The sequence below is a fragment of the Artemia sp. Qi Xiang Cuo genome, chromosome 18 (genome assembly GCF_049724085.1).
Source record: "Artemia sp. Qi Xiang Cuo chromosome 18, ASM4972408v1, whole genome shotgun sequence".
In the NCBI taxonomy this organism is placed as follows: Eukaryota; Metazoa; Arthropoda; class Branchiopoda; order Anostraca; family Artemiidae; genus Artemia; species Artemia sp. Qi Xiang Cuo.
This window is the reverse complement of record NC_142811.1, coordinates 37,422,270-37,448,014: the sequence shown is the minus strand read 5'-3', so window position 1 is coordinate 37,448,014 and position 25,745 is coordinate 37,422,270. Positions and strand designations below refer to the sequence as shown.

The following is a 25,745-nucleotide window of genomic DNA, read 5'->3' as shown; positions in this document are numbered from 1 at the left end:
GTGAATCTAAGTAATAGCCATCATTCCTGAACCAGCAAATTTATTATACGAGGCAAAGTTTTTCTAACATGTTTCTGAATTTTGGCTACTATGGGCCGTGGTTTTCTCTGTACTAAGTTGCAGTTACTACTGTAACCATGAGATTCAAGGGTGTTCAGTACTTGGAGAAGAGTTTTGCTAATTTCAAATATATAAGATAGCAGGATAGTTGTTGTTTTTGAGGGGGAGGAATAGTTTGGCATTCAAACAGCATAAGATAAAAAAAAAACACACAAAAGACGTAACAAATGAATACTGACATTACATTCGATTCAACTGTTATCACTTCCTTTAAAACGGGCTGAATTACATTTTCTAGTAATATTTTTGATTTGAGGAGAGTTGAGCTGAATGGGGTTTATTTGAATGCAGGTTGAGCCAAAAACAGGGTTTGGTTAAGTTAGTTGCACGAGCATGGGGTTAAATGAGGGTTGTATTGTATGGGAGTTGAACTGAATGGGGATTGAGTTAAACGGGTGTTGAGTTCCACAGGATTGAGTTAAGCAGGGCTTCAGTTTAACGAGGTTGAGTTGCACGAGAAAGCTCATGAGCAAATAAGTATAAATTTTGGCATTGAAATGAACCAAGCCCATCCCCATTCGTCTTTTTCAGAATACAGTTCCAATTCATCTATTCAAAAAAATGTCAACAGTTGCTGAAGTGCTTGGAAATATACGAGTTTCTTTTTAGCAAGAGCAAACAAAATCAACTTGGTTTCGTTTTATTGCTCGGAGATTTTATCAAGAAGGTATGTTATTCACTGCTAACTAGTCTTTAATTGTTAATTCTCTTACCAAATTACAAAAAGAAAATAAGAGTCTAAAGTAGGTTTGCTGTCCACTCCTTCGTCTCCTTCCTAAGATACATTACTCAGCATACTGAAACTGGTTTGCTCTTTAAAGCCTCACTAACTCATCGGATAAAAATGATAGCAAATTGTTTAAACTTTATTTTTTAACGAACGGAAGTAAATATAATTATAAAACAATACTTAGCATAATCGTAAACTATAATGAAAGTGAAGCGCTAAAAAGTAACGATAAAATCATTGTTAAACAACATTAAAACTATCTTTGGTAAAACAAATCCTATCACCCAAACAATCATCGGTACATAATAATTGGCAGTGCATTTAAACTAGATTACACAACGTTGCATAGTTTTAGCCACACAAAAAATTGGCTGTTTCACGGACTTAAAAAAACCTTTGCTGTCTACGTAATAGAGAATGAAAATTGAAATTTCCCTCAAAACAGTCTGAAGCATGCATTGAGAACCGGAAAGCTTTTACTTTTAATAGTACAACTAAAAAAAAAGTGTTCTTTCATTTAATTGGCTTAACATTTCGCTAGCGAGTCAGGTGGAATTTAACTTTTTGTTCTTTAGATGGCTGAAAATTTTACGCACAAGCCAATCAGGCTTGGAGCAGCAACATTATTGGTTTTTCTTGCTGGTACACGCTTAGGCCATATTGTGATTGGCCTACGAAAAGACGACATGGATGTCAACTAATGAAACTAAAGCACACTTTTGCCACTAAATCATAAGAAAGTAATCAATCTTTTTCTCTTTGAAAGTACCCTTTCAATTTCATAATCACGCAGCAAGGTTATTGTAGAAAGCAAATTATTGGCAATAATGGTGGGGTTACCTTATAAGAAATCAGCAGCTTTTTTTTTTATTCAAGTTTTCCCAGTGGCTTTTTATTTCTTCTCTTTTTTACAATTGCATTTCATGTGAACTTTTAGATTATGAAAAAAAACCTCCTGTTCAAAGACAATGGCCTTAAAACGAGTACAAGTTTCCCAGACAGATAAATATTATTTAAAAAGAGTGAAATTATTAATTTTTCCAAAATGAAACATTTGTTTTGTCTCTCTTTCTCTTTCTACATTGCATATTACGATATTGGAAAAAAAAAGATGGGAAATATAATCACACAACCTAAGAAAATTTCTACATTACAAACTGTACAAAAACTAAATTCATATTTACAAACATACCTTTTCAATTGGTATTCCATATTTACATATTTTAGTAGTAAGCATTAGTAAATCCTTTTGAGTAATCTGTTCTCAATATAAAACTCTTCTTAAAATAATATAATTATCAGTGCAATAAACATGAAGTTAAAATTCTAGAGGTGGCTAAAAGAGTAACCACAACCTCTATAGGAGAGGAAAAATAACAAAGAATAGATATGAAAAGGGTAAAGACCCTCCAGAGCCTTGCTGGTGCATTGGGTGCCAAATTGGCGTTTTAGTTGCTGGGTCATTTTTACAGGGAGAGGTAGCAAGCCTGTCGCCCGACCTTGTGGCACCAGGGCTCGGTCCCTGGGTTCCACGTTGCCAAGAAGGAATATGCGCAGTGTGTTTAAAAGATAAACTTGCTCCAGTGACAAACCGTGGTAAGGGCACCAGCTGATTTTATTTTACAAATAACGGCGTAGACCGAAATGTCTTTCCATAAAAAAAACAACAACGAGCAAAACAATACGGCATTTGTCTAAGACTGTCAAATTTGTTTAAACCTGAAATGGACATTTCGTTTCTGTATCCAAGAGCCGTCCTCAACAAACCACATATATAAATAAAATAAAACTTACAATAAAATCCGATCTTTAACACTAAAATAAATAAAAAATAAAACTTAGTTGAAGCAATGATTCTGGGACTTTTTGGATGGGACTGGGACTTGAAATGGATATTAAATTACTGACTCCCCATAGTATAAAATCCAGCCAAAATTCAGCAGAGATTAATAATACAGTTTGGTCATCAAGCACTGTTTTAGTCATAGGGGATTAAGAGTGCATGAATGATCACGAAGAGGTAAGAATTGGAAACTCAAGAATTTGCTAGACCCTGAATGACACCAGTTGACTTGACTATAATCAAGTCATGTGGGTACGACAAGATCCAAGCTTCAAAATTTTGCTTCTTAGTTATTAAGACTGTTGTTAGATACAGTCAACCATATATAGTCGTACATAGCCAACAACGACGAAGTCAGATAGGTCAACGTATAGCCAACTAAAGTGCCATGTCCCACCATTCTCCAAGACTCGGGCGTCAGCTGACAAAATACTTACTATCGTTTTTGAGAATGGTGTGGAGTTTTTCAAATTGGTTTTTCCACGTTCGCTAATCCATCAAAGCGCTGTATAACTGCAGTATTCTGAATGAACTTAGATAGCTCATCGTAAAGAAGACATGACCAGCCAATACAGTAAGTCATTCTTCATTCTTACAATGTGAGGTCTTCAAACAACTAGACCAAATACACTGAACACCAACTAAACTCCCTTACTTATAGCCCAGGTTTATTGCCCCTTAGTTTCCATCCTCTGGGCTAGTCAAAGAAGCTCGGAGAGGCCAACAATTTGAGGACAAAGTTGGATTAAAGAGGTTATACGAAATTAGTTACTGAAAAAACTTTTTTCTTCTTTCGATAATGGGATAGAAAACCATTTCATTCAGAAAATTGTTTTTATAAAGCAGGAGATTATGCAAAAATAAAATCGACTTGGTGTTGCTGTTGCTCAAAATGACAATTTTGGATATAGAATATTATTTATATTTTATTCAGCCTCTTTCTAATGTATTTACAATAAAAATATAGATTTCTTACTAGCTTGAGCTCCTTTTATGACCCATAAAATAGCCCTTTCATTAATTTATTTATTTTTTGTATAAAAAGTTGACATTTTTCAACGTATGTAAATGTAATGACCGTAGCGAAGGCTTTAGTATTCTCCTGAAACAAATCAGTGTAACTTACAAATTATTTTGATCGTTGTACCCAGATGGGGCGCATTTGTCGGTTTTTGGCACTTTTTCAAGGGGGTGTATATTAAAAAATTCAAATCAGGGCCTTTTTCGAAATTTTTCTTTTTTTAATTATAGCTTTGGTATATTTCGCTTGAAGATTGGTACCTTCGCCCCATTTAGGCTTTTATGGACACTATGTTATTTCAAGTACAGTATCTGACAACCATGGTTCAACCACCATTAGGACTTGCAAGTTCTTGCGAATGAAGTTTCGCACTTCACAGCAGATGATGACAAGAAACTTCAATTTTCGTTAAGGAATATCAAACGTTAATAATCCAACTTTTATAGCCAATGTTGCGAAAAAATTAGGAATTTATCCCCATTCTGCCCTGAACCGGAAAACGGTCAATTTCCAAAGTTGATTCGTCTCTGCGTTTTATTTACATCTTTCGAGTAATCTATAACTGTATACTTTGCAGTTTAAAACAGCGGACATTTATACTAGTGGATATTCGCCTCACTATTTACAAAATTGATACCATAAAACATTTACACATTTCTATAAGGCTATTAGTTTTTCTATCTCTAAATAGGAATCTCTGAACAATAAAAAAAGTTGGCAGTTAATATACAACAAACAGGTAAATAACAAGTACTACAAATCTTTTTCTTGACAATCAATAAATGAGAAAATTTATAAAAAATTTTGACAAGTTTATAAGGATGGTATTGATATAAAGATGAAGTTTCATATGCTACATTAACAATTTCTTACAGAAGTAGAATTCTCACTTATTAAAACATTTAAAACTCCTTTGATTTTAATTTGAGTATATTGGACTTTGGCTTGGTTCGTTGGCAAATTCATTATCCCTATAAAACGAGTCCCAGAGAATACTGACATACAAGTTGAAAGTAAGCAATGGCGCCAATTCAGCAAAATGTATTGGGTGGGGTTGGGGGGGGGGCAAGGATTTTTTCTTCTTTTTTTTGAAGATACAAACAAGAACTTTCAAAAATCTGGGGAGCTGGGCTTTTTGGATTCTTAATTGAAGGTACAAAAAAAATTTAGAGCCTTTGAATTCAACGGTTAATTATTATTTTTCCTTTACGGCCAGCAAATATAAGGTTCCATCAAAAATTATGATGCTATTCAATGTGGCCTCTGAACTTTTAACGGTTCAGGTTCTGAACCCTTCATTTAACCTAGACATTGCAACGGCCAAATTTTTTAGTTTTATTTTCGGATATTAACATTTACTATAAACATTTTTTATAGAAAAAATACAAAATAAATGATTTAGGATCCAATGAGAGCTTTGATACTAAATAAAGCTGTCATCTGAGGATAACAGGCGTCATAGTGCCTACACACTTGATTTTTTTTTTTTTTTTTTTTCGGATGTTAATTCATATTTCGTAGTTCACTTATGACGGTACAAATTTAAGTCAATCCAGAGCTTTATCGCAGATGCAAGCAATAAAAAAGAAAATATAAATCACTTAGAATGTCGTGGATTTTGAACAATTTACTTAAGGGGGTTAGTTATAATAACAGCCGAAAACTGTTTTCTTATATTTGGGTGATAATTCTTACTTACTAGTAATCCTAATTTTTCTTAATTATGAGGGATATAGTCAAAGAGGGGTTAGGTCTGAAGAGTTCAATAATTCACTTAAGAATGTCTAGATGAGAACTTTCTAAGCATGATAATGTGAAGACAAAGGGTATTAGGTATTAGCATTAAGGAGGTCGTGAAATACGATACTTTTGCTCCTCAGAACCCCTTCCCTCTTCCTACGTCACTGAAACAGTGGCGTCAATTCACGAAAATTTAGGGAGGAGGGATAAATTGATTTTTCAAAATCTAGGGGGGGGGGGGGGACAAAATTTACCATTTTTTAATTTTCCAATAAAAATACCGATAAAACCATTTTTCATTAACCCCCCCCCCCCCCGAAAAAGCTATTTTTTTATTTAGGGGAGGAGTCAAAGAAATCTAGGGACGAGGACACTTGCCCTTCTCTCCTGATTGAAGCCAATATACTAACTACTGTTAAGCCTATTATATACTAGTAATTTTTAAGGTTTTTGTGACTCAACATGTTCCGCTAAAATACGAAAAGCTAAACACACAAAAACATTAATTTAAGGGTTCATAGATTTGAAGTTTAAAAAACTGGGGGAATCGTAAGAAGTGTATGTTAAAAAATTATAAAAAAAAAGGAAAGATGAGGGCAGATTTTTGCAGGTTAGTCTGAAGGACCTTTGAAAAATTCTGATATCAGGACTATAACAAAAATTTCGGGAGGTTTCTGACGCACCGACACCCCCCATCTGTAAATAGCGTTTTGACTCCCGTATTCGTTAGTATTACCGGAATATGCACCTATGATCATAAGCACTCCTAATTGACAGCGTAACCAACCATTCAAAAAATTGGGAAGGGAGGAAAGTGAAAGTGACTTGTACCAATTATATTGTCTTACAATTGGGCTATTTTTCAGAAAACTAACAAGAAAAGAATTGCAGAATCAATTCGTTCTTTATCGTTTTTAGACATGAAGCTATCTTTCTAATTTCAAAATTTATAGTTAGGCTACTATAATACTGCATATAATCTTTTAACTTTTCACCTCCGCTAAAGTTATATCTTCATCAAGCAATTAAAGAAACTTCAACCTTCATATATGAGCATTGGTAGCGCTTGATAAGGTCTTAGTTTTAGGGTAATGGGTTCCCCTACCTACTAAAAAGTTACTACCAGAACAGCAGTCCTCCTTCCTACCATGCCTTGCTCTTCAGGGAGAAGACAAACTGATCATCTGTGGTGGAACAGTACAAAATACACCCATATACTATCAAGTATCACATAGTTAACATATTCAATTAAAGTACGACTTCGTAGTTATTGCAATAGTAATTCTGATGTCCTGGGCACTTAAATATGCGCACAATTTTTGCAGAGTCATAAATTAGCTCGCCCATGAATCCTTAAAGCTTGCAGCCAAGCCTAGTGCTTCATCAGAAATCATGAAAAAGTTGTCTTTCTTTTTCTCCGACAGGCGGTGACCTCTTCCAGTCATTTTCAGGATAATCATCAAAGTTACAAGTGTCTCCATCATAATTCACCTTTGGCACTATAGGAGCCTGTAATAAATTAAACTGAGTTAGACAGGTGAATATATGTCAAACTGAGATTATAAACAACAGTTTTTTTTTCTTAGCAGAGGTAGTTCTTGTTCGGATAGTCCGTAATTAGTAAAACTTATCCAATATAAAGTTCAGGGGTTTTCCCCTGAGGTGACGGGTAATTTCATTTGTCCTATTAGCAGATATGAAAAAATCTGTTCGTCAAGAATCCAAGCACAGTATTTACAGACCAAAAAACTCTTAAGCTTTTCATATTGAAACTACTACGTTAAATGGGAAAACACAGAAGGACACGATTTGAGCTGTATATACACTTTTGGTTCTTCTAAGAGAAATGCACACATAAGGTGGAGGTGAAAATTCTGTTTTTTTTTATTTTTTATTTCTTTTTTTTTTTTGTTAATATACACTTATTATTGAATAGCCAAAATTATGTTTCACTCTTGGGTATTTATGTTTTTCAGGGGGGGGGGGGTGTTGGATTATCCACTTTGGGGCAATAGTCCACTATTTAGAAAAGAAGAGCAAGGTTTCCTTTCTCCAGAGCTACTACGGTAGCTCACAAGTGACTAATGACTTTTCATTTTTAACAGGTTGATTTTTTTTTTACTCTTACTGAATTTTGATTTAATTGACTTTTGTTGCATTCATACAACAAGTTGCATCTTTGAATTAATAAAGGTTTTTGAATCATTGTAAATCCCTATATCTATACAAAACAATTTGTCCTGAAATCCTTCAGACCTGGAAGACGAGCAACAATATAAACAGGAGGAAGAATGCAGACAGTACCCAGAGAATTTCCTATTCTTCTTTTTCAGTCAATTGAGTAAACCCACAATGACCAGTTAGCAGCTTAAATTCAGCACTACACTGCGCAAGTTTTAAATACGCCCAAAGTCTTTCGCCCAAATCTTTTTGGTATTTTGCATTGTAATATCAAGGCAAAATTAGTGTAATCACACTGTAAAAGGCAAAATAGTATAGTAATAAATGTATGATCTCAGTTTTTGAAAGAAAAACACAAATACATTATTTGAAAAAAATGCTAAGAAACGCCGAATTCTAGATGGCGCTGTTTTTTTTTTTTAGAAGTTTGCTCTAGTTTCCACTCTGGTAAATTACCCACACTCCTTGGCTTAGACAAGATGACCCTTTTATGTTTGCTAGCTAGGTTGTTTTTATGGTTATTCCATGTAAAATTTCAAAGTTTGGGACTTTATCTTGAATCAGTCCTTATATCGAATGAATCAAACAGTTTGTGGTAACGCCTGCCGAAACTAAAAAAAAACCGACAATAAAAAAAAAGAAAACAAAAGTCTTTTTCGGGTATTTAGCCACCAATATGATACCGGTAAACCACAATGCCACCAGTGTTATAGTGCTAAGCTACAATGCCACCAGTACTGGCGTGGTAATATACGGGTGTCACCACTTATTGTAGGGGAAAGCCCCGGCCCCTAAGTTATAATGTGATGCCCGCGTCTACCACACCGGTTCTACAAATATCGGGTTAGGCACTACTCTATTTACAGTATACCCTGTCCCAGGGTATGACAACGCGATCGAGTGGTCAAATGGCCACTTTCTAAAGCCAAGTGTACCCGCCATCGGTTATCACTAGAAATCTCTAACTCTCTCCTTGGAGGTAAAAAACCCCCCTGTCAAGATAACAATGACGGTATCTCGTAACTCTATTCCTACCTTGCCTGGGTTCCGGGAAAATTAGTAGACACTTTGTAGAAAATATCTTACTTGTATTCTTCCAAATGGTCACATATATCAACAAAAAAATATGCTTCCCCGAACAGGGTCTAAATGCAAACTAACTAAAAAAAAATATTCTTTACAGCAACTGTTCATAGGGGTGGATCTTTGCTTAGCCCAGCGAATCGTCTCAATCCCCATTCAAAACCAATTCTATTTTCTTAGCTTTATTATTCAATGACTCAAACCAGGAAGTCCAAAATAGGATTTAGTTCAAAGCTTACTTATTGCAAACCCACTGTAGCTTAGCAAAGAGACTTTTAAATTGTCATTGAAAATTATACTATAGGCAAATCTAAGCAAATGTAATTACGGAACAAAACCAGGTCATTTATCTGAAAAGAAAAGAAACAGGGGTGGAACCCCCCAACACCTCCCCCCGTAAGATCAATGACAGCCCACGCGCTACCTTGGTCCACCCTTACAAACATAAACACATAACTTCAACTTTACAAAATCCATTTGCCTTCTCTCTTCCACCAGTGTCTGTGCTACTACTTCCACCGCTTGGCTCTGGATCGGTCGTCATCAACACGTCTCTACTGTAGGACCACAAAGGTCTAAATTGTATAGCATCCGCATTAGGTTTTGAAAGTTGAAGTCCCCAAGATTCGTAAAAATTCATTTTGCGTAGCAGAATCAAAAACAAAAATTTTCTCGCTCTTACGAAATTACATTTGAGAGGAGAAAAGAATCAATTTCTGGCACATATGATGATGCCAGCCATCATGAAAAATTGGCTGCACTAGCCTCTTAATTTCCATCTGTGGATACAACCCCACATCTCAATAAAAAAGTAAATTGCCCCTTGACATAATTTCAAATAATATAAGGCTGAACATGCGAAGGCCTGTGAAAACGACAAGGGTACAGAGAATGAAGTAAAATTTTGAGCGAGCCATGAATCGCCTTTTTTCTGGGTTCCCTCCCCTGGTATAATCAAATGCAGAATATGCGTTGATGCTAATTGAAGATGAAACTTAGATACATCTCCCACTGAATACAATTTGCCGACAATAATTGTCGGTTCCCATGAAGAGTAAAAATTATGAATAGGGTCACTGGACAAAGATTTGGGTGAAATGTGAAGTGACTGGGAGAGAGTATCCCCAAGGACTCCAGATCAGAGAGGCAAAACCTCGGCAAAGGGATCACAACTTGTCCGCCAGTTGTGCATTGAGGAAAAGGGTTCTCTTTCGCGACTTCCCGCAGGGGATCTTCCCCAAGGGATTCCTCCCCCTTATAAAGGATCGACATATCTTTTGAGTTTATAGTACTAATCTCAGATTCCTTCCCAAGTTTTTTCAATCCGACTCGACATTCAATATCTCCCAACTTTCCCCCAACCCGTTGTAGGTCATTCATCTCTATGTTGTAACCATCTTGTCTTATTCCCCATGGGTCTTGAACCTCTTCCCCCCCCCCTATTATTTATGTTATCAAGGCACACCCCATCCAACATTTTATTTTTCTCTCTATTATTTATGTTATCAAGGCACAGCCCATCGAACATTTTTTTCTATTTACATGTTTTTATCACAATCGGGACATGCCGTCAGCGTTCCCGTTATCTGTCCCCAGTCTTAATTTTATTTCGAAATCGTATTCTTGTAAGCACGGGGCCCATCGTGCCAATCGTCGGTTATCTGGCTTCATTATATTTAGCCATTTCAATGGGGTCACTATTGTAAATTTTCGTCGATATACATAATAGTCGAGTTTTTTGACTGCGTATATAATCGCAAGACATTCTTTTTCTATTGTGCTATAATTTAATTCTGCTTTTGACAATTTTCTGGATATAAATATGATTGGATGCTCCCCATCTTCAAAATTTTGAGATAAAACTGCCCCTAATCCGTAATCTGAACTTCCAGTTTGTAGCACAAATGGTGAGTGAAAATCTGGATTTCTCAGTACTCTTTCGCTACAAACAGCATCTTTCAGTGTATCAAATGCATTTTGTTCAATTTCTGACCATTTAACGGGGTCAACGGCCCCCTTCCTTGTTAAGTCCGTCAAAGGTGTAGCAATCGTTGCAAAATTTGGTATGAATTTTTGCTAATATCCTGCCAACTCCAAAAATGACCGAGCTTTTTTCTTTGTATTCGGGACTGCTGCGCTTTTATTTTTTTTTCTGTTTTTTCCCTTAATGAGGTTATGATACCATTCCCTATTTTGTGTCCCAGGTATTCCGTCTCTGACTGTACCAATTTACATTTTTCTACATTCAGAGTTAATCCTGCTCTCCTCAGTCTGGTCAATACTTGTTTCATATGGGTTACAAGTGCACTGAACGCGTTTCAAAATGTTTTAATATCATGTGAGAAGGCTCTTGTGTATAGTAAAGGTTTTAATATACAGTCTAAGTGACTGTCTTTTGGAATTTTGCTGGTACACCTTTTACTCGAAGAAAAACACGCCGAAGCTGGTATAACCCAAAAGGCGTAATAAAAGCAGTATTTGCTAAATCTTATGAGTGTATTTTTACTTGTCAATATTCCCGTCTCAAGCCTAAAGCTGATATAAGTTTTGCTAAACCAACTGACTCTAGGATTTCATCCATTCTTGGTATTGGGTACGCGTCTAATTCGGAAATATTATTCAGTTTTCTGTAGTCTACGCAAAATCGAATGGAGCCATCCTTCTTCGGGACTAATACGACAGGCGCTGCATATTCTGAGTTTAATGGCTCTATAAACCCGAAATCGAACTTTCGGTCTATTTCTTTTTTCATTTCTTTCCTTTTAGCTTCTGGTATTCGGTACGAGTATTGTTTTATTCGTTTTTTGTTTTTTACTGGTATTTTATGTACCACATTTTTTGTTTTTCCGATTAGGTCTGTTAATACGTGTGCAAATTCCGTGAATAAATTTTTTAATTGGTCTTTCTGAGCTTGGCTCAGATGTGTTTCTTACGAAATTCTTTCAATGGCATTTATATGTGTTTCCGCCGGGTCTATTGTACCCAAATGGGCACTTTCCTCGTCATTTTCTGAGGTTAAAATCATGAGGCAGCGCTTCTGCGGATCTTTGTGGCTTCCCCTTTCATTCTCCATGTTAAATTTCCTCAGTAAATTCACATGGTAAATCTCTTCCTGGTTCCTTGCTCCATCTAATTATATCATATAATTTACATCACTCATTTTCTTTTTCACCTTAAATAGTCCTTTCCATCTTACTTCCAATTTATTACTTCCATCTGATAACAATATGAGGACTTCATCCCCTTTCACGAATTTGCGCATTCGGGCAGTTTTATCATACTATGTTTTTGTTTTTTCTGCATATTTACGCTGCGCTTACTTAGTAATTCCATGGTATTTAGTCAGTTTTTGTGGTAGTTATAGCAGATGAGTTATCACTGTTTCTTCATTTTTCTCCTCGTTCTCCCATGATTCCTTTAAAATTTCTAACACCCCCCTCGGGTTTAACCCATATAGTAATTCAAATGGCGAGAACCCTGTAGCTTGCTGTGGAGTTTCTCTGTATGCAAAAAGGACATAAGGAAGCATTTTGTCCCATTGGTTTACATCATCTCTTACAAAACGTCTCAACATACTAATTAGAGTTTCGTTAAAACTTTCTGTCATTCTGTTTGTCTGAGTATTGAATGAAGGAGTTAATACTGGCTTATTTCTGAGGAATTTTGTGTAATTTTCGAATCTTTATTGTTATAAAATGGTTCCATTATCTGTTAAAAGTTCTTTTGTGATTCCGTGACGTGAGACATGTTTCTATAATTTTTCTGTGATTTTTGTAGATCTTAGTGTTCGCATTGCGATAGCTTCTGGGTATATCGTAGCCAGATCATTAATAACTAGAATGAATCTGGTTCCCGCACTAGATTTCGGGAGTGGGCCTACAATGTCCATTGAAATTCTCTCAAACGGTTTGCCGAAAAGGGGCATTTTTTTTATTGGAACTTTTTCATTTGGTTTTTTGTATGCGACTAATTGACAATCTTTGCATCTTTTACAAAAGTTGATAATATCCTTTCTTAATCCTTTCCACCAAAAACGCTGCAAGACTCCATCTCTTGTTCTTTGGGATCCCATGTGTCCCCCCGTTGGGTTTGAGTGAGCCAACTTTATTACTGCATTTCTTAGTTCATGTGGTACCAAAAGTTGTAATTTTCTAGGGTTTTCCCTAGTCCCCATTATTTTGTAAAGTAGATTCCCATTACTGGAAAACTGTTTAGATTGCGGATTCTTTTGATTCGGTAGTTCTAGTTTTATTTTTCTGCAATCTCTATCGTTTGTTTGTAATTTTGCGACTTTTCGGAGGCTACCCCGAGTATTTCGGTTAATTCATCTTTGGTTTCCTCTGGTTCTTTTTCTACGGTCAATAATTTCTCTTGTTTTTGGTTATTTTCCTTTTTATCTGCCTTTTTTTGGCTTTTAGGTTTTCTTAGTTTTGCATTTTCTATGAACATCTCGTCGTTAAATTGAAATGGGTTTTGTATATTTTGATAATTATTTTCAGTAGTGGGCGGCGCAGCCTCCCTTTTTTTTTCTTGGTTTCGTTTCACCGCATTTACTTTTTTAACCATGCAGATTGCTTTTAGTGCAAGAAAGTTTTCGATATTACCGAAGTCTCCCCCTAATAAGACGCTTAAGGCAAGAGTAGGTACATCACCTACCTTTACTTCCTTTTTAACCGCATTTTCTTCTTTATTAACAATTTCTATTATGAACAGAGCCATTGGAAATTTTTTTTCTCCTCCATAGTAGCATAACACTGTCAATTTATTTTTATAGTTTATGTCGGTTTTCTTTATTAAGTCTTCCCTTACATAGATTTGGTCGCTGCAGGAATCGATAGCTATTTCTACCGATTTACCATTTAGTTCGCCACATACTTTGTACGATTCTGCAAATGCGCAAGTTTTCATATTCTCCGGGCTTTTAACCCGTGCGGTTTTCTTATATGGTTGAAACTTTTTCCCATTCTCTCGGGAGCGATCGTTTCTCGGATTGTCTTGTTTTCCGTTTGCCCCATCGTCCCTTGTTCTAAACATTCTACTAATTTATCTACCCTAACAGGTAGTGTTAGGGTAAGTTATTGTCGTAATTTTTTTTGCGCTGCGGCAATCTGATGCATAATGTCCGCGTTTATTACAGTTATAACAGGTAATATCATACTGTTCCTGTTTTTGGTTGAATTTCCTACCGTCTTTATTTGGGCAATTGGTGCTATAGTGGTTGCCGGAGTTACAATGGTAGCATGTTGATTCTGTTTGTCTTTGCCAAATCTGACTATCAATTTTTTTATTTTTTGCGTAAGGATATCCTTTCCTACCACTACCTCCTTGCCTTCCTCTTTCTGGGAATGTATCCCTCCTAATTTCAGTGTGCCTGTCTGCTAATTCGGACATTGCTTCAATTGTTTGTGGGTTTTTCTCTTTTAAGTACATTCTCATATTTGGATAGGTATTTTCTAAAAACTGTTTCATCGCTGTTTTATCTACTATTTCCGTTATCTTATTTTTTATTTCTTCCGGGTCTTCTAACATTCTATAGTTTTCTAACTCTAGCCATTTTAAACACATATCTTTCAATTTGTACCCGTATTCTTTATTAGTTTCGTTGTCTCGTTTCCTTTCGCTTCTAAACCTCCTTTGAAAGTGCTCGGGGGAGAGTTGAAACATTTTTTAAAAATGTTTTGTTTTAGTCTTTCAAATTATTTTGAGTACTCCATTGGTAATGCTTTATATGCAATTTGTGCTTTGTAGTTAAGTAGCGGTTGTATTATTGTCATCCAATTTTATCTCGGCAATCCGCTTAATTCCCCCGTTTTTTCAAAACTGTATATGTATAAATGTACATCTTCATTTTCTTTCATTGGTTGAAGGTTTACTGCCTGCATTACCTCTATTGTAGACGATTTCTGGGGCTCTTGGGAATTTCTCCCTGCAATCATTTCCATTATGTGTTTTCTTTCCTCTCTGTCTGCCTCCTCCTTTTTTTTTGGCTATTCTATCTCTTTCTCTTTGTTCTGTGTCTGCCTTCTCCTTTTTCTCTAGCTATCCTATCAGCCTCTTCCTTTCGTTGTCTATCTATTCTAATATTCTCTTCTCTCTAGCTATCCTCTCTTTCTTGTCTATCTCTCTCTCTTTCTTTTCTATCTTTCTCCTCCTATCGTTCTCTAGCTAATCTGTCCTTCTCCATGAAATTTAATAATTGTTGTGTCATATCTATTTGAGTGCTTTTTCGCGAGCTCCTGCTGGAAATTGAGCTTCTACTACTCCTGCTACCTGGCCTACTATGATTCTCACTGTCTTTATATTCTCTTAATTCGTTTTCTGATTCTGCTCGTTCTATAATATTTTCTCTTACCCGCAACTCCCCCAATTTTTGTAACTCCTCTGAAGGGCGAGTGGGTTTTGTTTTACCCGTACTTTCATGTAATGATTTTTCTTCTTGTATTATCGCCACTGTTTCTTTTGTCTGGGTTTTTTCTATCCGGGAATAATCCTTTCTGAATCTGCCTTAAACTCTTTTCTTCTTCCATGGTTTGTACCGGAGATTGCTCTATTACTGATTTTCTTTTGAAGATTTGCCCTTCACATGTGTCAGAAATGCCTATTTCACCCCCTGAGTGATATATGGTTCTATCTGATGGTGTTTTTCTTAAGGTATTTCCAGCGGGAGTCGCATACAATTGTGTGTCTGAATTCGATTTTTGTTTCACCTCGGTAGATCTTGTCCGAATTCTCCGTTTGTCCGCCATTATTTCAAGGTTTACTTAGAGTCTTCCGTCCAAATGAAAATCCTTTTACCAATGTCTGTTTTTATCCTTTCGTGGAAAATTGTTTCCTTTTAATTTGCCGATTCTACGTTGGCGGCGCAGCCTCCCTTGTCTCACAAGTTAATTATTTGCGTGATCTATTGATTCTTATATTTTATTGCTTATTATTATCCAACTAGGCACAGCCCAGATAAAAAAAATTCTCTTTGCGACTTTCTTTTATATGTAACCACAATAGGCTACTATGTAGGCTAACTCAACTTGTCTCTTCGAAAACGTGGAACTCTTTTACTACCAGATTTACTGATAGGACCTTTTCTTGCTGCCACCAATGTTCGTGGTATTTAGCCACCAATATTATACCGGTAGACCACAATGCCACCAGTGTTATAGTGGTAAGCTACAATGCCACCAGTATTGGCGTGGTAATATACGGGTGTCACCACTTATTGGAGGGGAAAGCCCCGGCCCCAAGTTATAATGTGATGCCCGCGTCTACCACACCGGTTCTGCCAATATCGGGTTAGGTACTACCCTATTTACAGTATACCCTGTCCCAGGGTATGGTAACGCGATCGAGTGGTCAAATGGCCACTTTCTAAAGCCAAGTGTACCCGCCTTGGATTATCACTAGAAATCTCTAACTCTCTCCAGGCAACAAACCCCCCTGTCAATATAATAATGACGGTATCTCGTAACTCTATTCCTACCCTGCCTGGGTTCCGGGAAAATTAGTAGACAGTTTGTAGAAAATACCTTACTTGTATTCTTCCAAACGCTCACATATAACAACCAAAAAATATGCTTCCCCGAACGGGGTCTAAATGCAGACTAACTAAAAAAATAATATTCTTTACAGCAACTGTTCATAGGGGTGGACCTTCGGTTGGCCCAGCCAATTATCGCAATCCCCATTCAAAACCCATTCTACTTTCTTAGCTTTATTATTCAATGACTCAAACCAGGAAGTCCAAAATAGAATTTAGTTCAAAGCTTACTTATTGCAAAACAACTATAGCTTAGCAACGAGACTTTTAAACAGTCATTGAAAATTATACTGTGGGCAAATCTACGCAAATGTAATTACGGAACAAAACCAGGTCATTTATCTGAAAAGAAAAGAAGCAGGGGTGGAACCCCAACAAGTCTGATAACAATTAACCGTTCAAAAAAACTCACTTTTTATACCGGTTCAAAAAATGCTTAAAATTCCTTAAGTTTAATGTTACCCAACAAAAGCAACGAGCCTGAGGAAATTTTCCTGGTTTTCGAAAAATGGAAACATCCCCATTTGATTAATAAATATCAGTATATGTATATTAAACTGACAATGCACATTCATTTGTATTTTTTTTTCAGTAAAGTGCAAATTATATTCTGGCCTTGGGAAGACCTAATTTCAAGAACTTTCAACTACATTGAACAAGATGACTATCCAAAAATTTTGATTTGATGTGTTTGGAGAAATGGTGGACCTTAGAGGGGGGTTAGTTGCCCTGCAATCCCTTTCGACTATTAAAAAGGGCACTTTCTCAATTTCCAATTGAATGAGCTCTTTTTGAAGTTTCTTCGACAACGCTTTATATAAAAACTTTATACGTCTCAATGGCAAAACCTACAATCCTTCCCTTGATTGTTGTGGGGGGAGTGTCATCCTCAGAGAAATAATTTCCGGACTTTTCAACTACGTTGTACAAAATGACCATCTCAAAATTTTGATTGGAGGTGTTTCGGGTAAGGATGGACGGGGGGGAAGGGTTAGTTGCCCTCTTATCGCTTTTAATTGTTAAAAAGGGCACTAGCCCTTTCAATTTACAACGGAATGAGCCATTTTTGAAATTTCTACGACAACGCTTTCTATAAAAAAAAAACCTTATATGCCTCCAGGGCATAACTTCCAATCCTTGCCCTGAGGGCTGTGGGGGGAGTGTCATCCTCAAAAAGATAATTTCCGGACTTTTTAACTACTTCGAACAAAATGGATTTCTCAAAATTTTAATTGGATGTGTTTTGGGGAAATGGTGGGCGTGGAAGGGGTGTTAGTTGCCTTCCAATCGCTTTCAACTATTAAAAAGGGCACTAGCCATTCCAGTTTCCAATCGAATGAGCCCTTTTCGAAATTTCTACGACAAATCCTTCGATACGAAGTGCCATGGTATGGAAAAACAAAATTCGATACGAAGCCCCCCAAAATGTTTGGGGGAATGGTGGGCATGAGAGGGGGGGGGGGGGTAGTTGCCTTCCAATTACTTTCAACTATTTAAAAAGGACACTAGCCCTTTGAATGTCCATTCGAATGAGTCCCTTTTCTAGTTTTTATGACAACGCTTTCTATAAAAAACTTATATGCCCCCAGGGCATAAATTATAATTCTTATTCTGAAAACTGTGGGGGGAGTGTCCTGCTTAATGATATCTTTTTCAAACCTTTCAACTATGTTGAACAAGATGGTTATCTCAAAATTTTGACTGGATGTGTTTGGGGAAATGGTGGGCGTGGAAGGTGTTAGTTGCCTTCCAATCACTTTCGACTATTAAAAAGGGCAATAGCCATTTCAATTTCCAATAAAATGAATCCTTTTTGAAGTTTCTACGACAATGTTTTCTATAAAAACTTTATATGCCTCCAGGGCATAGCTTACGACCCTTGCCCAGAGGGCTCTGGGGGGGGGGGGGGGGTTGTCATCCTCAAAGACCTAGTTTCCAGAATTTTCAACTGCGTGAACAAAATGGCTATCTCAAAATTTTGATTGGATGTGTTGGGGGGAATGCTGGGCGCGAGAAGGGGGTTAGGTGCCCTCAAATCACTTTCGACTATTAAAAAGGGCACTAACTCTTTCAATTTCCAATCGAATGTGCCTTTTTTGAAGTTTTTACGACAAAGCTTTCTATATAAACCTTATATGCCCCCGGGGCATAACTTACAACCCTTATCCTGAGGGTTGCCTCAAAAACATAATTTCTATCTGGAAATCAACTACGCTGAACAAAATGGCTATCTCAAAATTTTTATTGTATGTGTTTGGGGAAATGCTGGGCCCGGAAGGGGTGTTAGTTGCCTTCCAATCCCTTTCGACTAGTAAAAAGGGCACAAGCCATTCCAATTTTCAATCGAATGAGCCCTTTTCTAAGTTTCAATGACAACTCCTTCGCTACGAAGTGCCCTGGCATGGAAAAAAATAATACATTGTGCCAACATCGTTCTTTACTTAGGCAGCGCGATTGCGCTGCCTATGATCACAACATCAGATTAGATATTGCGAACTCCTATGTACAAAAACGTGGAATTTTGTATTTTTTTTGCCAGAAGAAAGACCATGGTTGCGTGTTTATTCGTTTTTTTTTTCGTTTTTGTCAGGGGTGATCGGGTCAAACCAATCGTCCTAGAAGATCGGGGGAGGGCTCATTCAAACAAAAATTAAAAGTTCTACTTTTTAAATAGCCAAAAAACTTGGAGGGCAACTAGTCCTCCTCCCAGGCCTTTTTTCCTCAAAGACATCTAATCAAAATTTTGAGATAGTCATTTTGTTCAGCAAAGTTGAAAGGTCCAGTAACTATGTCTCCGGGGATGATATGACCCCCACAGTCCCTGGGGAAAGGGCAGTAAGTTATGCAATTTGTCCACTGTTTATACATAGCATTTGTTATTGGGAATATATGAAAATTTTTAGTGAGTATTTCCCCAGTGGGGGGGGGGGATTTTACGCGGAGAGAATTTTCCATGGAAAGGGAATTTTCTGGTGGAAATTTTAATGGTCTGAAGGAATAAAACTTCCCATTTTATTTGCTAATCTGTTTTTAGACTGCTGTTGAATGGCCAACATTTTGTTTTCCTTTGAGTCATAATTTTTTTTTCGGCGTGAAGTGTTTTTTCTTTCTTCTCCCGTTTCATATATCAAGATCTCCTAGGGTAGCTCTGAAATCAGACTTCACAACAGAATGGTCATTAGAAGATCAAACGACCACGAAAGTCATTTAAACATATTTGGACACCAAACTAATAGTGCATATGAAAATATTTGGGAAATAAAATGAGCTATAAAATATAACCAGGAGAACATGAGTTGAATACTAACATACCAGAGAATTATGTACAGTGAAAATCCTTGGCTAGATAGAACTCGACAAGGATATTTTAATGATCTCATAAAAAGAAGAAATGCTATAAGAATAACGTTTGGCCACCTGTTTCTAGTGCTACATACTGCAAGGGGCTACATACTAATAATTAAACTCAAAAAAAGATACAAAAGTATGGCAAAAGTTTTTAATTAAGACAGTGAACAAATATTTTGAGAATGTATATTTTTGTTTCATAAAAATGTAATAAGAGCACAAACATTTTGGTTTCACGTCCTGAAGCCTTTGTCAAAGGAAAAAAGACTTTACAATAAACACACACAAGAAAACAACAGAGATGAAAAAAGCAGTCATCACTACTTTGCTGTGACTCAGTCTCTTTTGCTACTTAAAAAGGAACAAAAACTTGAACCTTCGTTCGAATGAGCCCTCTCTAAATATTCTAGCGACATTTCCTTGATACAAACCACCCAGAGTAAAGTAAAAACAAATTAATTAGAAACTAAACACGCATCTGTGGCCATCCTTCTCGGAAAAAAATAAAAAATCGGATTTATTTTTTGGAAAGAACCTTGACACTTTTACAATAGAGTTCTTTGATATGCTGAATTTGACGGTGTACAATATTACTACCATTTTGGTGGGTGTTTTTTGTCTTTTTCAAAATTAAAGAATTTTTTCAGGGTCGAAACTTTTGGTGGGTCACTTTAAACTTAATGAATTTCACACATTAGTATTATCATATAAACCAATTATTTTGATTTATGCTTGACTTTTCGGGAGTGTTTACCCCTTTTTCAAAAATCAGGCAAATTTTCTCAGGCTTCTAGTCTTTGATGGGTAATATTAAACTTGATGAATTTTATATATTTGCTATCAGCATAAAAAACCAATTCTTTTGATGGTTCTATTGTAATTAAAATTCCGTTTTTTTTAGAATTTCGATTACTATTGGGTCGAGACACTTCTTACATACAGTTCGTTACCACGAACTGTTTTACAGATGCAGGACTAGAGGAACAGCATAGGTTGCAAGATCTGATACACGCAAGACAGGACTAAAGGCGAAATTCCTGCTTCCATTGCAATAAATAAGAAAATGCTACACTGATAAATGGGGAAACTTAACTTGGTCCAGTGGCGAGCCCAGGCCCCTCCCCATAATTTTTCCTGGCACCCTCATTCCTTGTTTTTTTCTTTTTTTACTCTTTTTTTTTTAATAAATTTTTCAATTATTGGCACCTTTGTCACACCCCCCCCCCCCCAAGATTTTGCTTTAGATCCACCCCTGACTTGGTCTTTGAAAATAACAAATAAAACAAAAACAACGTCGGTTAGGATTAAGCAAAATCACAAAGTTAATTATAAAAACCAAAATTAAAATATAGTTGTTTTTTTTTCCTACCTTTGCTTTACATCGAGCTGATGATCAACGGACCCCTTTTGGCAAAAGGCACAGTATGTATATTTGTGTAAATTGCTGAAACATGTCCATATTCTGTCTACTGATCTAGTCCTAAATAGTTTATAGCCAATAAAAATCGTTTCACAAAACACACGAAGATGTTTGTCGTTATGTTGATAGTTGTTCGTGTTTGAAGGATCTCAGGAACGATTTTTTTAGTTGTGTTGTGTCGATATAAGGAGTATACAATAGTCTACGTTCTTTAATATGAATCGACATATTCAACAAATTTCTATCAGAACGATTCTATCAGGGAAAATAAACCTTGCTCTTCTTTTCTAAATAGCGAACTATTACCCAAAGTGACCCAAACCAGTAAAACGAATACCTGGAAATGAAGCAAACAGTTGGCCATTCAGTAATAAATAAACCGGAACGTTTATTCCTTCAGAAAAAGGATTCAATAAAATCTTAACTTCAACTTTTAATTAAATTCAAAATTTTACCAATGAATAACGTTTTATTTAAATTTATCTGGTTCTACTGGAGAGCACAGCATTGCCAGTGGCATCCGAGGTTTTAATTCCGTTAACACTTAAAGTTTCTCTCTATTCCGCCCTTCATGCTCTTTGCAATGGAGTTTTGGCCCTCTTGACAAACAACAAAACAAATACCTTGAGTTTCTTGTAAAAAACATCTTCCCAGTCAAGTTGCTTGAACCATCTATGCCTTTTAACATCTTCTGTGCCATTCTGAAACAAAGATGGATTGACAGATTAACAATCACTTTTTATAGATGTCTTGTAATTCTTTTTTCCTCAATCCTGTTTAGGTAAAGCTGAAATGGATTGCCTTGTATTTGTTTTTCTTTTTTTTCCGAGCTTGTAAAAAGAAATTAAACGAGAATTTTTTTTTCATTATTCAACCTTACCAAATCTAAAAAAAAACCTTCACATTTAGCACACAACCGAACTGACTTGTTAGATAACGGCTAACAAATACAATTTACTTTGATTTCAATTAAAAACCTCATAATTTTTCAACTAGAAGTGTTCGAAACGATAGAAGGTCAAATCCTCGTCTAGGACTTGACCCAATCATAGGGAAAAATAATTCACTTCAAAAAATATCGTGGCTCAAAAACTTTTTTATCTTAATATTGGCTTAATATTTGTCACTAAAGAACCAATCAGGTTCTAATGAGGCGGAATTATTTGTCCGTCAGAATCAAGGGCTTTTCTGTGACCCATGAGATCACCAGAAAATGTTCGTGTTCTAGAATCGTGTTCTAGCGACCGAAAAAGGTTTAGTTGATCTAAAATGTGGATGAAAACGACCCACAATTGAACACGTTGTTTGTCAATTTTGTTGGTCAAATTTAAGCGGGAAATTTCATTAATGGATATCATGGAGAAGTTTTTTTTAGTTTTTAAATTTTTATAAAAGCAATTAATTTGTCATAAAGGTTGAAAAATTAATTTGTCAACCTTTAAAAACAATTAAACTGTCACACTCAGAAACACTAACATATACTCACAAACTCACTCTCTCAATCACAGACTTTCACACTGCCCGACACACACACACACAGACACACACAGACACACACAGACAAAAACAAACACACGCACACACACAAAGACACACACAGACACTTTTATAAAAGCAATTAATTTGTCATAAAGGTTGAAAAATTAATTTGTCAACCTTTAAAAACAATTAAACTGTCACACACACACACACACACACACACACACACAGATAGACACAAACACAGACACACACACACACACAGACACACACACAAACACACACACACACACATACACACACACATAAAAACACAAATACACACAGAACAAAACAGAGATACAAAGAGACACACACACAAACAGATATAAACAGACACACAGAGAATCAAACACACACAGACTAACACACACATACAGACACAAACATAGATACACACACACATAGACAGAGACCCAGATACAGACACACAGACACACAGACAGACACACACACAGACATACAGAGACACAGACACACACACACACAGACACACACACACACAGACACACACACACACAGACACACACACACACAGACGTTTTTTTTTAGTTTTTAAATTTTTATAAAAGCAATTAATTTGTCATAAAGGTTGTTCTAGGCAAGATATATATATATATATATATATATATATATATATATATATATATATATATATATATATATATATATATATATATATATATATATATATATATATATATATATATATATCTCTTGCCTAGAACAAGACATGTGAAGGTACTTTCTTTTGAATTACATACCTCTTTTCCCTCCAAAAGGCAGTGAAGAAATCTTGTTGTGTTTTATGAAAAATTTCAGAATTCGATCAAACAGTGACAAGGTTTATATTCAGTAAAGTACAGGAGTAAGCATGAGCTCAATTGAAAATAGTAAAACAATGTTCAATTGATTTTTAAGATATTGCCGTTTATTTCCAGCAGTAATAACAACTTGTCTTCTCGCGAAAATTATTTTTGATCCGCAAATGTGGATACGCAAATCTGTTCTTGCGATTGCTGATCAATATTATGTTCGCCAGAAAAGGCCTTTACCTGACATGAAGCATTAGTTATCCAAGATGCGGAATACACTAATTCGCAATAAAGACTAATATTAGCAACTGCTTCGAGCAGATTATCTCGGAGCAGCTCCTGTGTCGTACAGTTCCGCCACATATGGCAGAATTCCGCCACGCGTGGCATAATTCCACCACGCTTGGCATGGTCCCCACAACGCCTGGCCTAGTTTCGTTACTCTTGGTACACGCCACCTAGTGTACATAATTTCTGAAATTCGGCGACCGTTCGGATTAGCCTATATGATTAAAGCTATAAGGGTTCAAACCAGGAATATAAACTGAGGAGTGTGGGAAGGGTGGCTTCGGCCCCCAAAATTTTAACCTCAAACAAGATTTTAAAAAGTATTTCTTGTGTTTTCCATTGGAAAAATTTACAAAGACAACAAAATTGTCCCCCCTAGATTTTGAAAAAATTCACCTGCCCCCCCCCCCCCCCACACCCTTTACATAGACGCGAGTTGATCGAGCAAAGTTTTGCATCTTCATAGCCGGGGCGTGACTCCGACTTGGACTAAAGTATTTACTGTAAGCAGCGAGCTGAAGAATTCGACTACAGAATATACTTTAGTCAAAGCGTGAGTTTCTACAGAGGTTCGGCTTTCGTCAAGTTATATTTTCGGAAAAGTGGAAGATTTCCAAACGGCTGTTTTTTTTTTTTTTTTTTTTTTTTTACCGTTTCCGCTTTCTTCAGATATCTGGCCTTTTTCGAACCTATGGCATAAGAGCGAAAGAAGGAAAGGCTAAGAAATTGAGACAATTTCCTTAATTTCTACGGTAACTCCCACGGAAGGCAGTTTTTTTTTTTCGGATAAAGCTAGAGGAATTTTTTTTGTTTACACAAGCCTGCTTCGGGGCCCATCTCGATTGCTTGCCCACCCTAAGGTTTGGCTGAAACGGCGCTTCTGGAGTTGAGGCCCCTGGCTCAAACATGTCAATGCCATAGGAAGTCCAAGCTGTTTTAGTTCGGCCCTGGGAGCGATAGTGTTGCTAGAAGAACATGAAAATCTTCTCCTAAATGAGGAGATAAGCGAATCTTTTTACAACCCTAGTGCGCAACAGGGTTGACCATTCTAAGGGGCTACATACGCATTCAGAGCCAGAGGTACCAGTTGGGAGGGACAAAAAACAAGGCAGGAGGAAATTTTGAAAAGTACGGAGTTTTTTACAATTGCAACAGACAACAAGTAACCTCTGAGATGATTCACAGAAAACAATCAAGGAGAAGAGACAGTAGTTCTTTCTCTGTAGATTAAACTTGTATATTCTCTTTAATTTATAGTTCGACGATTTGTAAGACAAAAATTCACAAAATTGTTTTCCGTCATTAGAGACCTTATCAAAATCGAGCCATAGTTTTAAAAAATCGCATGAAACTAAGAGAAAAATTAGCCAGGCTTAAAATAAGCACAAGGTTTAGATCGTAAAACCTTGTTTAGACTAAGCCGATATAAAAAGAAACAGGGCTATTATTACCCTACGCCAGGTGTATATTTTACCTGTTTACGTGTATCAAGCGCTGAAATACTCTTTTAGACTTTAATTATAGAGAATTTAAAAAACGAATAATTCCAAATGAAATCCGGTTCTTCTTATTTGCTGATGACAGAAACTTAAAACAAGCCTGGTTTTCTTCAATGAACACCACATAAATCCCATTATAAATCCGCTTTAGGTTCAGCTCACACGAGGATCATTAGGAAATATTAGGCAAGTTTCCACCTTCCCACAGCGGTTTGAATTTTAAGAAAATGGCAGTAATTCCGTTTGTTTGTTTAAATTTCATGAGAGGATACACAAAGGTCTAACACAAAAATCAATTTCTATATATATATATATATATATATATATATATATATATATATATATATATATATATATATATATATATATATATATATATATATATATATATATATATATATATATATATATATATATATATATATATATATATTATATATATATATATATATATATATATATATATATATATATATATATATATATATATATATATATATATATATATATAAGTAGGGTATGACATTATATTTCTAGCAGACTATGTTCCTTCCGGGGTATTTGTCCCACTTTACGTTCCATGGCACCTTTCCATGGCAGATTACCAG

General features: G+C 36.1%; 1 protein-coding gene across 1 annotated transcript in view; it reads right to left on the bottom strand.

Moving 5' to 3' along the window:
- Positions 1–976: 976 nt before the first annotated feature.
- The window catches only part of Pka-C3 (Protein kinase, cAMP-dependent, catalytic subunit 3), a 308,108-nt gene continuing 283,339 nt past the window's right edge, over positions 977–25,745 (bottom strand). The window contains exons 7-8 of the mRNA XM_089104449.1: positions 21,641–21,718; positions 977–6,963 (exon numbers count right to left, since the gene is read on the bottom strand). Of these exons, the coding sequence (XP_088960575.1) occupies positions 6,838–6,963; positions 21,641–21,718 (204 nt within the window). The 3' untranslated portion in view covers positions 977–6,837. The remainder of the gene's footprint in view (positions 6,964–21,640; positions 21,719–25,745) is intronic.